Source organism: Cygnus olor, chromosome 5 (assembly GCF_009769625.2).
Source record: "Cygnus olor isolate bCygOlo1 chromosome 5, bCygOlo1.pri.v2, whole genome shotgun sequence".
Taxonomy (NCBI): domain Eukaryota; kingdom Metazoa; phylum Chordata; class Aves; order Anseriformes; family Anatidae; genus Cygnus; species Cygnus olor.
The window spans coordinates 27,396,342-27,413,910 of NC_049173.1; the positions used below are offsets into that span (position 1 = coordinate 27,396,342).

Below are 17,569 nucleotides of genomic sequence, written 5' to 3' on the forward strand. Positions count from 1 at the left end.
GGGATCGGTTTGGTTACACATGTGGGTGTATTGCTTATTGGAGCAATTTGTAGTTGTGTCTTAAGGCTTTCTCTGGGTGGGGATTGGCTCTGAGTTGAATTCTTCCTTGGAAGTAGCCCAAGGAAGCAAAATGCCATATCTGTTTCCTTGCTTTGAAAAGGAACCTGACCGAGTGCCACAGCGTGGTTCCCCCGCAGCCCTACTACGAGGCCTGCGTGGCCAGCGGGTGCTCGGACCAGCACCCCAGCACCGAGTGTCAGAGCATGCAGACGTACGCGGCCTTGTGTGGGCTCCACGGGGTCTGTGTGGACTGGAGGAGGCAGGCGAATGGGCAGTGTGGTAAGCCTGGGAAAGAGAAAGACCTTGTAGTGGCGAAGTAGCTCTGGTCTGTTCTTTCTTCACCCACACACCTGTTTCTGTCCCTCCGCATCGTCATTCTTCAATCTTTTCTAAGCTGCTCTGGGACTGAGAAATACAGGAACTAATCAAAAGAGTTGCAGTTCAGAAATGGTGCAAAACAAGTGGGAAACAGACCCATGGTCTTTCCTGCAGAGGAGTGGGTTAGGACATTAGCCACTTTTCTCCCCTTTGTGTCAGCTACAGCTTCGTCACTAGATGGCAATGCACAGCTTCTCTCTGCCTGCTTTACCCTGCTCAGGGTACCTGGATAAACACTGCTGATACTGGTGCAAGCACCTTGCCGAATCCATTAAACCCCTCTTGCTGAAGATGTGGGGACACCTTGTTGGGCCGGAGCCTGGGCTGTGCTGTCCGTGGGGGCAGCCTGAGCTAGTGCATGCTATATGTCCGTCATGTGACGGAGGGTATGAGTAGGCCCAGGCTTTCTAACCAATGTTCTGTAATGCTCCATAGAGGCCAGCTGTGCTCAGGATCAGGTCTACAAGCCATGTGGAGAAGCAAAAAGAAACACTTGCTTCAGCAGGTGGGTCATGTCCTAAGGCAAAGGTCCATCATTTGAAAAGTGCCAAGAAAGGCTGGAAGTTGGCATTTCCTTGCGTATTAGGTGTCTGCTTCCCACAGGCACAATTCTGCCTCTCATTCATTTCTGTTTATATTCTTCTAATTGTGTAGAGAAATCATTATGGAACATCCTCCCCGTCCCAAAATACACACCGGAGTTTGTTGAGGATGTTACTGCCCTGATGGAAAAACTCGCTGACCGATCATGATGGCATTGTGTTTCTGGCTGCGGTAAGAAATGTAAAGAGGAAATAGGGGGAGACCTTCATACTGAACATTTCTAGCTAGACTGGAAATGTTTCTGATTGACCGCTTCACCCTATTTTCACACAAAAAGCAGAACTTTTGAAAGAACAAAGCATTTAGGAGGAGGATATTGAAATATTTTGGATACACAACTGTGACTTTGCACTCTGGATCTTTCTTTTTGTGTCCATTTCTCAGGTGCCTTTTATTCCTGTACTCTCACTTCTGTTGTTTCCCCAGGTCAGTTATCACTAAAGGAATCTGTAATGTTGTTTTATAGGTTGCACTGCACAAGATGGATCAGTGAAACAGGTAGGAAAAAGGAAAATGCTAACTTTATACTATAGCTGGGTGCTGTGACCTATGGTAAAATGATTGCATGAGTTTCTTTAATTCTAAGCTTAAATAGTAGTGAACGTGTGTTGACAGTGGGAAGGAAAGAGCAGATTTAGTAACTCCAGGACTTCATTAATAGAGATATGGAAATAAATTAGCAGTTTGTGGAAGCACTTTTCTGGAGAAGTAGCAAGTTTCCCATTCTGGAAACACGTAAACCTACAAAGGAAGGTGGCAGGATTTTTTCTTCTCTGCCCTCTGGGATTTGAACTCTGATTTTTCCAACATAATGAAATAGACAATCTGGCCCTGTGCTGCTTTGTGGTAGGCATTCATTAATCTAATGCTTCTAGATTTTGCTCTCTAAACAAACTATCTCTTTTGTTTCACAGCCTAGAGAAGCTTGGGAGCATGACTGTCAATACTGTGCTTGTGATGAAGTGACCTTGAATATCTCTTGCTTCCCCGCCCCTTGTGCTAAATCTCCACCTATCAATTGCACTAAGGAGGGCTTTGTACACAAAATAAAACCACGTCTGGATGATCCATGCTGCACAGAGACAGTCTGTGGTATGTAGACGATTCACGTGGCATCATGTGGCATCATTTGCCTCATGATGATCCTCAAGTGAAATTAAAAAAAAAAAAACACAACAGGTACCAGATCCAAATAAACACTAGATTAGTCATTTATTCTTGCTGTCAGAAGAGACCTCCTCTGGTTCAGCTTCTATTCTAAACTAAGCCATGTTCCACTTTGATATTTAAGTTGGAAAATGCCACATGAATCCTTGGGACCACTAGGTAGTTCACAGGATCCTCTGGCTTTTGTCCTTTCTGAATGCTGGGGTGATCCTTCACATCGGTTCATCCATATGGAAGGAGGACTTCCCTGTCTCTCTTAAGGCCTCACGTGTAGCTTCTCTATATAAGTTTGCCCGTCACCGTTCAATGGTCATCCTCTCAGTCCCAAATAGCTGCAACAGCACAGGACCTCCTCGTTAGTCCTGCTCAGACCCTGGCCATTTCTAGCACCCACAGGAGGATGAAGGACGGGATCCTGGCAGTGGTAGGATGTTTTTCTATTCCTCATCCCTTCGTGCTTCCGTACATTGGGCTCCTTTGGGTGCCTTGAGGGAGCAGTGGGCACTGACAGGGTGCTGTAGCTTGCACCTTCCTACCTTTTATGTCTCTGGCCCTCATCCACTGCTTCTTCCATTTTTTGTTGTTTGTTTTGTTTTCATTCTCATTTGCTTTTGCCCCATTCTTTTTCTCTGTCATTTCCTTTTTCTCTGAGGTGATTATGTTTATGTGTTTAGTTTAGCAATGACATCTAGTGGAGAAGAGAAAGAGGAACAAGGGCCAGAACTGTGTGCCCTTGGGGAAGGGCAAGACCTTTACAATAGGGCAAGCTATGAGAAACTTTATTTGTACATGTCCCAACCTCCAAAATGTTTGGTTCAAGAATCATTGTCTTCCCTATTTCTTGATGTTCAAACATTGGTCTGCAAGAAAAACTGCTGGACAGGATGATTTGGCTTACTTTATCTCCATTGTCTATTGCAGAATGTGATATAAAAAACCTGTGTTATCAACCAAAACAGCATGTGACTTAGGTTTCCAACCCGTGGTAGCTATTCTGAGGATGGTTGTTGTCCTATTTTCTCCTGTAGTAAGTACACATGTTTCCTTAAGAAATTTTATTTATTCCTTCAACTATTTCAGTTTTTCTAAATGAGTCAATATCACAAGAAGTAGCCTCTCCCTTCCTTCCCAGCCTTTAAAATTTTATGGAGGTGGAATAAGTGGTGTAAGTTCTCTAACTAATATTCAATGAGCTCCTGGGATGTAATTATTGATCAAATACTGCATTTCTATTCCATTGAGCCATACAAACGTTCTGCTGTCAAACTGTATTTCTGGAATTGCACACCTGACCCAACTTCCCATTTTCTCAGTGACCAGCAAGGTGGTTAACAATAAAGAAAAAGCTCAGCTAATTCAAGCATGGGTTAACTACATGAGGTACATTGCTTTTGCCATATGTAAGATACCAGGATATAGAATTACCCCACACTTCAGCATAACATCTGAGCAGATGTTAAATGTAGGGCTTCAGAATAACAATTTAACAGCATGTTTTCCTTCTATTGTGCAGGCTATGAAGGCTAGCAAATAACTCAGTTCTACTCTTTGTCTTCTCTAAATCACTGAAAATTTAGAGATGAGTACAGTAACTGGTTACATCATTCCTAGCACCTCCTTTTCATTTTATTTTTCTTACAGTACCAAAAGGTGTATGTGTTTCTGAAGGAGTTGAATTTAAGGTAGGTCTTCCAGACACTTCTTTCCACAGGTTGATGCAGCCTGAATCAGAATTGTCTGAACTTATTGTCAACACTTATGAAAAAAGCAGGATTAAGTGTACATTATTTTATCCCTGCCAGCAGTCTAATGAGTTGCTGGAAATATTAATGAATAGGTAATGCTAGAGACCAGTAGCTTGCTTACTAAATGAGATTCTTACCTGTGTTTTAGAGTCTAGAAGTCAGAATTGTGATTGAATACAATTTTAAAACTCATTGGATGTTGTAAGATTAATTACTAGGTCAAACTGAGGAAAAATTGAAGTTTGAAGTTTATAAGATACATAACTCATGTCATGTCATCAATGCACTTGAATATGTCAACCTCATGTTCATTTTATGATACTGAGAAGTGTCAGGTCTGAAGTCAGATCTGGAGGTATTCATTTCAGGAAGCTCTGCCAAAAGTAAATCCTGAGCATAATCATTCATGTTTGATAGTCCAGGGGACATATGTTTATTCTAGAACCCACCGATTTCTTGCTGTTGCCCATTTCCTCTCTGCTTTTGTTATCTTTTCAGCCTGGGCAGTGGTGCCGAAGAGCTCCTGCGAGGACTGTGTGTGCACAGATGAACAGGATGCTGTGACGCAAACCAACCGGATCCAGTGTGTTCCAGTGAAATGCCAAACCACCTGCCAGCAGGTCAGTGCCACGCACTCAGCCTCCCCCACCACAAACAATGGCTGTTGCGGGATGCATGAGAAGGTAGAACCGTGGCAGTAAAACTGCTGCCTCGGTAAAAGATAGCAGGATATAATCTTCTGTAGGTCCTCTTTAGGATGCTGGCCATTTTTGCTCTACCAATTTAAGAGGTCACCCTTTGAGAGATGCCCTGAAGGGAAGTGATTGCAAACCTGTTAGAGAGAAGTCTGACTGCTGAAAGATGATGTTTATGTTGTTCTGTTGGTGGTGTTTTCAGCTCAAAATTAAGATGATAAGGAAACCACACTGTTGTTTGAGTTTCCAGGCACTGCTTGGTACTTGTGAGCTGACAGTCTGTGCACAAACTGCTCAGTCTATTACTGAATGCAAGCAAAGAACGGTTTCTGTTCCATTCTCACCCAGAAAGCTAGATCCACTACCACATCCTAAAATCACTAAAACCACTAACCTTTATCTTGAAGCAGGACAGATCCATGGAAAGACTGCGGGATACTTAAAACACAGGGAAGGAATAACTGATGCACTATCTTCATGTGTCTGACAGTGACAGTTCTAGTGAATAACCATATCAGACCAAGTGGTGGTAGTAGATTTTTAAGTAATCACCTGATGAATTAATTTATTTGTTCTAACTTGTGTGTTAGCACAAAGAAGAGCAGCAAATAGCAGGGTGTATATGGTAACTGAAGTGACCCAGAAGTAACTTCAATATGGGAAAGAAATCATCAGCTTTAATTGTCAGGCTTAAAGCGATTCCAACAGGTTTCTAATGGCAACAGAAATGAACGAGAAGGCTGGCTCGTTTCCACTGCCACCTCCAGTGTGGCTTTGATCTGACAGTGTTTCGTGAACAGGACTGCAGGTAATATGGCTAAATGGTGACCTTATTCCCACAGGGTTTCGCTACGTGGAACAGGAGGGTCAGTGCTGCAGCCAGTGCCAGCAAGTGGCTTGTGTGGCAAATTTTCCATTTGGCAATGTCACCATCGAGGTGAGTGCTCCTTGCTCTGCATGGAAAGCTGAATTATCCAAAAGACCTCAACCATCTTTTGAAATCGGTGTCATACATTTTGAAGCTGGGAAGACCTTTAGGAGATTTTAAAATGTCTATATTTCCAAAGTAAGCGTTAAGTTTATATGGCTGCTCCTTGCTGTGTGCATCTTGCAGACTTGCAGACACTGCTGTGTTGAAAATTATGCATCTCTGGCAGGAATGGAAATCATGTCACCCTCTCTTCGTCACATGCAGCACGGGAAAGAATTTGTATGGGATGGTGACATTGCAAAACACTGCTCTTGCAGAGATATGTGAGCTGGCTTCACATTACACTGCTCTGATACTGGAAGAAATGTCATTTATCTTGCCCTGGAAATACAAAGCTAAATAGTTTGAGCAAGCTGATATAGCTGTACTAACACTGGTTCTGAATTTGCTGGGGCAAAAATCGAAAGTGTCATAGCTGCTGCAGTGTAGTTCACCTTGGTAACACCCAGGTAATACACCACATCTCCTCAGCATAGTGTTGGTAGACGTGAACTGAAACTCAGGCTAGCTGTTTGCTTTTATTACAGCATGCTATTGCTGTGAACGGTTAATGCTGCCATCTCACCCAGTGGCTATTTTCTTATGTGCTATTTCTTCTCTGGTAGCTCCTGAGCTCTGCATCTTTTCTATTTCATCCCTTTGTTCCTTGATAAATCTTGCAAGCTGGCTTCTTCTGTGCCAATATATAATTTTTATGCTTCCACTTAAAAGGTGGTTACCACAAAGAAACTTTGCATTTATCCATTAACCTCTATTAGGAAGAGTATTTTCCTCTTTCATAGTTCTTACTTTTCTTCCATCTATTAAAAATCTTCAAAACCTGTAGAAGAATTTTTTCTTTTGCATATAAGCAGTGCTACAGGCTGGGAGATGAGTGGTTAGAAAGCTGCCTGGCAGAGAAGGACCTGGGGGTAATGTTTGATAGTCGGCTGAACATGAGCCAGCAGTGTGCTCAGGTGGCCAAGAAGGCCAACAGCATCCTGGCTTGTATAAGAAACAGTGTGGCCAGCAGGGCTAGGGAAGTGATCGTTCCCCCGTACTCAGGTCTGGTGAGGCCGCACCTCAAGTATTGTGTTCAGTTTTGGGCCCCTCGCTACAAGAAGGACATGGAGGTACTTGAGCGTGTCCAGAGAACAGCAATGAAGCTGGTGTGGGGTCTGGAGAACAGTCTTACGAGGAGCGGCTGAGGGAGCTGGGATTGTTCAGCCTGGAGACAAGGAGGCTCAGGGGCGACCTTATCATGCTCTATAGGTACCTTTAAAGGAGGCTGTGGCAAGGTGGGGCTTGGTCTATCCTCCCACATGCCCGGTGATAGGACGAGGGGGAATGGGCTAAAGTTGTGCCAGGGGAGGTTTAGGTTGGATATTAGGAAGAACTTCTTTACTGAAAGGGTTGTTAGGCATTGGAATAGGCTGCCCAGGGAAGTGGTTCAGTCACCATCCCTGGAGGTCTTTAAAAGACATTTAGATGTAGAGCTTAGTGATATGGTTTAGTGGAGGACTTGTTAGTGATAGGTCAGAGGTTGGACTAGGTGATCTTGGAGGTCTCTTCCAACCTGTGAGATTCTATCCCACCTCTATTAACAGACCCATCTTCTGTACTTCGTAGTGTCTCTTAGCATTTCTGCTCCTATCTCTATGCTCATTCTGCAACCAGGACGTGGGTGAGCTCAGTAGATGTGAATTCCAGGATAATATGAACATCCCAGCCCCTCTGCTAGTTCATTGACTGTATTACTATTGCATTGTTCTATTTATATTGTTATATTACATTGCAATTTATTTGTCTGTTGTTTTTAGGTTGGACAAAGTTATAAAGCACCGTATGATAACTGTACTCAGTACATGTGCACTGAATCAGGGGGGCTGTTTTCCTTGACTAGTACAGTAAAGGTCTGCTTGCCATTTGAGGAATCAAACTGTGTCCCAGTAAGTATTTTAACACCAGAAAAAAAAAAAAAGCCGTCTGAAATGAGCCCTGCCAGTGCTCTGGGAGGCTTCTGTACTGTTTTGAGAGTCATGTCAGTGTTTCTTGACCTTTCTGAGTTGGTCATCCTTGCGTGAAAGAAATGTGCTTTTTCAGCCCTGAATGGAATGTCCCATGGAGCATGGAGGTATAACAAAAGTTATACTTTCTAAGAAATCCACATATTTTACTTCTTGTGAAGTTAGACACTGGAACTTGAAATAGAGGAGCGCTGGGGCAATGGCACAGTGGGATTTTTCATTACTTAAGAAACACCAGTGTTACAAAATGCAATTGAAAAAATGATGACCTAAAATGGACCTGTCGGGGAACCAATGAACGTAGTCTCTTCTACTATGGGGTGCATCGTTAAGCAAGTAAGTGGTAGATGAATGAGCAACGGGGAGCATTAGTGACAGGCTTTCAGTGACCAGTGGTTTCCAGGAACTTCCAGAAAGGGCTTTGCAGGCTGTTCAATTCCAGGAGCAGGTGTCATTGTCTGGTTTGGAGTTGGCTTTTGTGCTGGCTTCAGCTGGATCTACATCACATCAAGCATACATTACAGAACATTCCCCCTGGCTTATGAGTGGATATAGTTGTGAGAATATTCAGTCCCTACTGGACATTTTAAAGCTGTTTTGTATACAACTGGTACACAAACAAGTCTGAAGAGGAATTAGTGTGTTGGTTAGAGATGAGGGGTATGTATCTGAACCCTATGTGTTGCTACTAGCTGCTTAGCAATATACGTACACTAGACTACAGTATCTAAACTTCTCTGGTTCTTTGCTTTCTATATAGGGGACAGTTGACATGACTTCAGACGGCTGTTGTAAGACATGTGAGTGTGTTAAATCATTGATTCCCTACTAAAATACTGCTAGGTTCTCCACTACTTGTAGCCTTTCTTCTGCATGCACCAAGAACTTCGACAGACCAGAAGGCTCTGTCCATGTATCAGCAGAGCAGTTTTGTACCTTACAGCCAAGGCTCAAAAATTGCTTTGTTCTTCCAAGGGAGACACTAAAAAATTTTTCTTCTTTCTGCATTTTTAAAAGACTGAAATACTGTTAGTTTGAACTATGCTTCCAATGAGAGAATTTGTAGGAATTACGTTCTGTCTTTTTCCATTTGAAAGTTACATGGGAAAAAAAAGTTTTTTCTTCTATATCATCCACCCAGAAACTGGAGGTTGTTACAGTCACAAATGTTAACAAATACCATTCGTAGCACTTAAAAACAAGAACAAAAACACCTTAATATCTCCTTTTGGTCTTAGTTCGGTAGTACCTTTACATGAACTTATACATGTCTTCATTTGAGCCAGTCCCTGAACAGAAAAGTATCTAGACAAGTGGGGAGTTGTTTTTGCTGAATTAGTGCCTATTTGCACTCTCCTTATTTATTTATTATTTGTGTGTGGTGTGTGTGTGTATTTGTTTTGTTATGCATTTAAACTACAAGAGGTTTCAGTAAGATGATCTGCTCTTGGCTTCCCAGCAGGTGTCTTTCAAAACTTCTTTTGCTCCCCAGTCTGAAGAAGTGTAACAGAAATATTTTCCCACACAGGTGTTGACCTGCCACATAAATGCAAACGCAGTGTGAAAGAGCAGTATATTGTTCACAACAACTGTAAGTCTGCTGCTCCGGTCCCAATGCCCTTCTGCGAAGGGACATGCAGTACGTATTCTGTGTAAGTAGGAAACTTTTCTCTGTCCTCACCTGTCTGGTCTTCCTGGGTTCTTGTTTAAAAGGACCTGATTGGGAAACTGGGTGTGAGAACAGCAGCAGTTGTCAATGTGATGAAATGCCTTTAGTGTGATGGGAATGCTTTATCTTAGGATAATAGGTCCCTCTGCAAAGAGACCATCTAAATGTATTACCTTCCTGTCCTTATGTGTATTTACGAACAGCTCTGGGGGTTGATGGAGTTTCTTCCTGCTCTTTGGTCTCTGCGTGAATTGTTCATTTCTGTGTTGTCAGAATGTCCTTAATCAAAACCCACCAAATTTATTGGGATTTTCCTCACTGATCTCAGAGGATCTGGCCCTGCTTAGCTAGTAGCATCCTGAGGAAAGACCATTATGAATAAGCAGAAAAACAAATAGGAAATCTTGTTTTTTCTTCATTAGTTGTACCCTTCAATAAAAACTTCAATAGTTGCAGTATTTGGAGGAGCGAATACAGATCACATAGGGAAGAAAACAGATGGTGGACTCATGTGCAAATCTCATTTCTATAGGTATTCCTTTGAGGCCAATGAAATGGAACACAAATGCATTTGCTGCCATGAAAAAAGGAGTCACACAGTGAAGGTGGATCTGGTTTGCTCTGAGCATAAGACAGTTGAATTCACATATGTGCATGTAGATGAATGTGGATGTATAGAAACCAAATGCCCAAAGAGGAGAACGTGAGACAAAGGAGACATTTCAGCTCCCATTTAATGCTTCCCTAGCAAGTGAGTAGTTTAGAAAGCAGCTGTGACTAACCTTGAAGTGACCATACTTCTCTCCTGTGCTTTTTTCCTTCTGGTATTATATGCAGTTATGGAAATTAGCTGAGGATTTTGCTCTAAATGTTTGTAGAATAAACTGCATTTCAAAGAGGACTTGTTTTCTTGTTTCAGTGATGCTGCTAAAGGGGCAAGGAGGTTAATTTCTTTAATCCCATATTGGTGTATAAACCAAGGTTATTACAAGGCACTCCAGAGACAGACGATGCCCTTCAAAAGTCCTTCCTGATGGAAGTGTGTATTATAAAACCATAACTACGTGCTTCAACTCATTTCCCTCAGAAGGGAAACAGCAATTGCTTCCACAGGTGTGGTTCAGTCAGAGAGGCAGGACTCAGCTCAGGGGCACCTTGTTCTTCTCCCCAGTGGTTCTACACCTACTTCTGCTGACAATCTGGGTCACTGGAGCAAAGCAAGATTCTTTTCTCCTTCTGTGCTGTAAGCACTACAGCAGGAGTGTAAAAATGTGCCTTAAATGCGTGCTAGAAAACGAACATATTCACACCCTTATAGTGAGTCTTTTATCACTGGTGGGTTTTGTAATTTACCAAGATCAAACTTGGAGCTGTGTGTCTCGTGAGAGACTGATGTTCAGATCCACATCTTGTTACGTGACTATGATTTATGTCACAAACAATTAATTCCCAGCTAGCATGTTCAATGGGACATAGTGTTTGTGACAGTATCTTATGTGGACAGGGGTCGAAAAAGCTCAGCAATACCTTCAGAGTATGCAGGGAAGACAGATGTTTTTGCTGCTTGAACAACTTGGTCTTTTTGTGACCTGAATGGGAACTAAGGGCTGTGAGTGCAGTGTCCTACAACCTGCCAAGTAGAGACTTTGGGGAAATGTTTTAGAGGGAATACTTTTGAACTGATAGAGTAGCTATTAAGTGTGCTAACCTTTAGCTTTCAATTTTAAAATGCTGCAGCTATTGAGTTCCGAGTAGTCTGTCATTTAATTCTTTTTCATAATAAATCATTGTAGTTGATGTCAGGTTACTTACACATGTACTGTTTCATTAGGGTATTACTGATCTTAAAATTGCTGGAATCCTTGACTTTGAATAGGCATAGGAGTTGAAAGATATACGTTATTCTTCACTCGTATCTGATAGGCCCATGCTTATTGGGTCATCACTGTGATGCAGTAGCACAGCCCCTATTGTGTTTCTGTGGAGCTCAGCTCATTTTAATATATCAGTTCTCCAGCCCCTTTCTGGAATAGTTTGTCTCAGCCTAGACTGGTGTGTAAGAGCCCTTGTGAAGGTATCAGTTCCTCAGCACTGGGTATTTTGAGATCCAGGATAGGCAGCTTAGACAGCTGAAGACAGAGGAGGTGAATATCATCCTTTGTTTTTATTTATTTATTTAAAAATAATAAAAGAGAGACTGAGTGTTCCTAACAATTACAGTGGGAGTAAGCAGTTGCAATGGGAACAGTGAAGTGCAGAAATCTTTGGGAAACATGGGGAATAAAATTCAACACGATGTTTGTGCTGTTGATGAATTACAACTAACTCTTCCATTCCCAGCCTCTGTCCTGGTCACTGGACCAGTTTGCTTGATTACAAATGATAGGAATCCCCAAATAATTCAGATAACTGTCAGTGTAATGCAACTCCCATGGAAGGCGTGTGTTGCAATTGTTTGACATTGAGGCTCACGTACAAATTTCACATTAGCTCAGAAAATATTCTTACTGATACAAATCAAGTGCATGCCTGATTTTTGCAATGCAAAGAGCAGCAGCAAGAAAGGACATTCGTTCCTTTCCTCCTTGCCTTTCCCTGAGGGGGAAGAAATCATTCTTGAGTGCTTTCGTCATCAGAAGAGTAAACAGGCTCTTAAGTAGTCAGATACAAACTCCAGTAAACCTTGCAAATCAATCATTCTCAATAGGATGGCTTAGCTAGAATACTAGTGGAAATCTTTTCCATATCTGCTTTGTCTTCAGGTGGGAGAAGGGCAATAAAACATGATCTAATCTTATGAGGTACACTTAAAAGTCCACTCTCCTGTGTTTTTACTGGTGATGAGACTTTATGCGGAATTTGAGAATGGAATTGATTTGAAGGTATACTTTTCTGTTCATTTTTGGCATGCATTTTGCTTTACAGGCAAGTGAAATTATTTTAGCTTAGAGCTGGAACCAACAGCTTATTCCCATCTACAGATGGCTGTTGATCATGTGAAACCCCACGTTCCCCTTCTCCACTCCTGATTATGCCTGATTCTTCATTTACTCAGTCTGGTATCTAACCACCCTGTGCTGTACTATTTCTAGCTCCAGTGGCCAGGTGTTGAACTGAATGTGTTCATCTTCTGTTCATAGATGCAGAGTCCTAGTTAGACAAGATGCAGCCAGCAAGACAAAGTCGCTTTAATGCAAACTTTCAGCTTCCTCAGCCCATAGACAGTCAATGGGTCAAATACAATCAGTGGGTTAAATGTTGTTTTATTCCTGTGATCACTCAACTTGGGCATGATCCTGCTGGAGCTGCTGTGTGGTTGTTTCTCATGTGTGCTTGCTCTAACACTCATCTGTAGCCCCAGGGCATCTCTTCCAGCTAGTGACCAGTCTGAACGTCAAACACTTTCCTGGCATAACACAAGAAAAATCACTGGCATTGCTCCAAGTACTGTTTCTTTCCTTCTGTGTGAATTCTTTGCACCAGCATCCACTTTACTAGGGTAGCCCCAGGAGGACCAGCCTTCAGATGAGCCAGTCAGGCCGGGGCTCAACTGGTTTCAGCTTGTAGCCATTCTGTTCTTATCATGAGATGATGGTACTCCATATGCTGAGCAGTTCTGAGAAAACACACCAGGAAGAACTGCCCCATATCACTAAAATAAATATTTGCCAGAGATACTGTGCTGTGTCAGGTAAACAAGTTTGAAGACACATTATCATGTCACTGGTGTGCACTGAGCTGGGTTGCTATTACGACATGAGCTCTGACTTATTTGCCTATTAGTTTATGGCTTGGAAAGCTCAATTCCCAATACTAGTTTGACGTAGTTTGGCTAAATTTTTGTTGGGCTTTTGTTAATGATTATTGGTGTTTGCAAAGAGGAGAATGTTAGAAGTTTGCTCTGAATTTTTATTTGGGGAGAGAGACTGTCCTTTTGTCCTTTTCCACACTTTTTCTTAGAGTGGATCCCCTGGCTGTGGAATCAGACCTCTAGCTTTATCTGCAGTGTGCTGTACCGATATCAATCTATTCTGGTATCTACAATCTTGAGTTGAAAACAAAGTCTATGAACTGTACATGCCCTCTAATACAGAAGGGATTGTTTAAAAGAATGCAGCACCTATTTTGTTTCAGTGTGCTAGCTTAACAATTAGAATGAGAAAGTTGCAATGTGAAGGTGGAAAAATTTGTCTAAGTATCACTTGGGAAAGTTACATGATTAGTAATGAGCCAGGAAAGAAAATAATGTAACAAATAAGAGATTATCTTGCAGGTAAGGGGAAGACCAAGCATTGGGTGGTCTGAGAGCTGTGACACTTCTACAGGTTTGTGTGCTCACATACACGTTCTTGGCCTTGTTTATATTTCCTTTCTGATCCCAGATAAGGATAAGGGTAGGGCCCTGTTTCTTTTATGCAGTTGTAATATTTCAGTTCATAAAACTTTTTGCATGAGTATATAACGTGTCATTTACAAACCTGAAGGGTTTGCTTCTGTCAGGCATCCCAAACATCCTTTACAAGAAAAAGTGTGACAATATGCCAAAGACACCAAGACAAAAGTATCGGTTGTGAAAATCTTTCTGGTTTTTACACTTCAAAGGATCTGATTATTCAATATCTTTAGGGCAACAATGGGTTTTAAGTCTCAGTTTACATTGTAGAAGGCCATTCTCACATCCATTTAATTCTTTGACAACACCAATTCCTATCTTAGGAAAGTAACACCACTGAGGGTGTGCCCAGGCAACTGGCTTAGTGTCAAAGTAGGCCAAGGTTTGATCATGAAACTACAACGTTCTAATTTTTTACACACTTTATTTTTTTCTAGATGTGAAGACCCACTTTTCGTCAGTAGCCTCTAGGACAGTTTAATGATTTTTTTTTTAATTCAAAGGGAATCTGGCTAGTGGCTTCCTGTACGTTTAGGCTGAGCTCTCTTTATGGATTATATTATTTCACTCAGCTTGCTTTCTGTGAAGGTGTGTTTTAAAAATATACTTCTTGTAGGAAAGGAAATTATTTAATTACTGATCCTCCTGAAAATAAAATCCAGTGAAGTCTCCCATTGATATGACTGGGTAGAAGAAAGATGGGGTAGCTATACTTTAGTTCATCCCATCTACCTTCAGGCAAAATAAATATGAATCAAAACTGGGACTTGAAGCACTGTGAACTTTCAGTATATACTGAAAATAGATATGCGCTTCACCTAAGAGCTCAACTGTCTTCTGGACTGATTCCTACCTAACCCTCTTGACTTCATAGGCAGACTAAGGTAAGTACAGACTTACCTTGTCCAAATTCTCTAAAGCAATGTAAGAAGTTGATCCCCAGTGCCAATTTTATATATTCCTAATGAGAAGTGCCAGAAATTTACCTCAAATTCTGCAAACCCTATGCCCTGCCTCAAACAGCTCAACCATCTTCAGGACTTTTAGTGAAAGATTCTTTCACCCTGATGTTTAACAAGAATGATGCTGAGAACAGCTTCATTATTTTCAGTATGTTCTTTGGGGTGGGCACCATCTCACTTACCTTTAACATTTGTAGTGCTTGCTTTTACTCCCTTAAAAAAAAAAAAAAAAAGAAAGAGTGGTCCATATTATCTAACCTCATTCTCAGCCTTGTCACAGAGTGAGTGATGTTTTGAACTACTCCCCCAGTGCCTCTTAGCATTACTTCTGCAAATCAAAGAGCTTAAAATGGGGCTAACTTGACAGACAGGGATTTTGCTTCCACTCCTGTGTTTTGTGTCAGTTAGATCCAGCTTAAATTTCTGAAGGTCAGTGAAGAAGTCCATCAACCCTCTTGTGTTCCAGCTCTGAAGCATTTTTTTTCCAAGTCACTACCTTTCCCTACACTGCTGTTCTAAGACAGCCACAAGGCAAGTCCTTTGCCGCACCTTTACAGCTTCTTGTCTTCACTCCTCTGTGTATCCAGATATTTTTCTGTATTAACCTATTGATTTCCTGTAATATCCTATAACCCTGGCTAAAAAACAGAGTTTAATCTGACCCTCAGTGAGCATTGTTCTACAAACAAAAGGTTAGCCTAGTGCTATGTAGCCATGCCAGTAAATCATTACTAACACTGCTGCTTTATGGTCTGAAATTATCTCAAGGGCTGCAGCAGATACCTTTACTTCCCCAAGTACTCCAACTTACTTCTAGCTCTACCAGTTCCAAGTTCCAATTTCTGTTTGCTTTTGATGATGTTCTCTAGCTTTTTCAGATTTTCAGATGCAATCATTTCAGGCTAAGGCACAGAATGTTTTTCTGGGTGTGTGGTATGTCCTATAAATCCAGTTTTCTTTAGTGTTACCCCAGGAAAATTTTCAGGAACTGCTACATTCATCACACCCTTCCTCAGTAAGTAGACTTGTCAATCCTTCAAAGAATTTATGTAGTCTGTAACACTTCTTCTGTATGGTGAAGTGCCCATCTAAAGACCACTTACCCAAGAACCAGATCAGCCCTGTGGTATCACTGTGGGTGTGTTCTTCTCCATTGCCAAATGAATGGGGTTGGACATTTTCCTGAAGACATCTGTGCATTTCCAGTAACAAGTTGTTCATTGGGTGACATTTGTGCAGCCTGTGTTGTGCTGCTTAGACTAGCTTTTAATAATACACCTTTAAGCCTTCCTAAACTGAAAAGCAGTTTCAGGCACATTCTCACCCTTCATCTACACTTTCATAATTGGATGATTAGGTATTCAATTACTGGTCATACAAAGATTTCTGGCAGAAACAGGAGCCATGCCTATTAATTCACCTTTCCCTCCCTCAAGCTTACTGAGTGGAAAACAGCTGAAGAAAAAAATAAAAAGTAAAGTTTTTCCCAGAGGTCTCATATTTTGCTTTCAGAGCTCAAGAGAGTGCTCAACTTGTCCGATGTGTTTTTAATAATAACTAATGAATTAAGTAGCTTGCAGTTGATGGTGATTTTTTCACTTCAGAGTAAGACTCAGTGCAAGTAGTTTCTTTGCATCATGGACATGAGTATCGTTGAATCACAGAATCTGAGAGCATTGTCCAAACACTTCTTGAGCTCTGGCAGGCTCAGTGCCATGACCACTGCCCTGAGGAGCCTGTTCCAGTCCCTAACCACACTCTCATTGAAGAATCTTTTTCTGCTATCCAGCCTGAACCTCACCTGTTGCAGCTTTGTGCCATTCCCTTGGGTCCTGTCACTGGTTACCAGAGAGATCAGTGGTATTACCACTGTCTTAGATCAACCTAGCTGATATTTATCCTGGGATACCATGACACTTATGACAACAAAATAGTCTGTTCTCCAAAAATCCTAATGAAATAAGTCATTATTTTATTTGATGAATAGTCCCACATCACTCTGTAACGTCTTTCTTGCTGCTACATACTGGGGGGTTCCAAAATATAGTTACATTTCCCTGGTACTGAATCCCTTTGAATTCTCCAATTTCTAATATCTCTGGACCTGATTCTCTTCCTAGCTTCTAGCATATAAATCTGGAATAATTCAGGAACGTTTATATGTATATATAAAGCAGCATTTTTTAGAGGATTAAAAACAAACTACATTCTTAGTTTTTATTTCCCTTGTGAAATGTTCTACCTTGCACAAGAAAGATTCTCTTAACAAAACAATAACAAAGTTTTTAATTTCCACTAGAAAAGATGAATACTTTGTACATGGAACACTTTAAAAACTGCAAGCTCCAACTATTTGAACAAAATAGTCTGTCAATAATGCATGCAAAGGATTATTAGTAATTAAGAACTGTTTCTCCTTGTTCCTGCAGTCAAAACAACAGAGCGAACATTGAAATATGTAATCTTTGTTGCTAATGGATCCTGACTGGACTAGCAGGTCCTGCTTCATCTGCACAGCTTGCTTTGAAGGAAATACAAATTCATTATGTGTTCAGTCCACACTATAGCTGGAAATGGCTCAGTACCGTCTTTTAGAGGGAAATGTAAGCCTGTACCAGCAGAATCTCAGAATGAGGAAAGTCCTTTCTCTCTCTGAGCCTGTCATTTGGTACGAGCTGACGTGGAAAGCAGTGTTATGATGTGACAGAAACATGGTGTGACAAGATCCCCAGCCAGTTCACTGAAGTGGAATGTTTTTAAAGCAAAAAGGGCTCTCCCATGCCAAGAAAATACCAGATACTTCCAGTCTAGACCCACTAGAGTACGAAATAATAATTTGCAAGAGGGTGGCTCCCAGAAGAGGAACTGCAGAGCCATTGGGCCATGCTGATTTTCAAAGG

At 41.5% G+C, this 17,569-nt stretch overlaps 1 protein-coding gene across 1 annotated transcript in view; it reads left to right on the plus strand.

The window, feature by feature from the left end:
* The window catches only part of LOC121070590 (mucin-5AC-like), a 168,781-nt gene that overhangs the window by 34,211 nt on the left and 117,001 nt on the right, over positions 1-17,569 (plus strand). Inside the window, 3 exon segments of the mRNA XM_040557952.1 lie at positions 117-339; positions 4,452-4,573; positions 5,491-5,585. Coding sequence (XP_040413886.1) covers positions 117-339; positions 4,452-4,573; positions 5,491-5,585 — 440 coding nt within the window.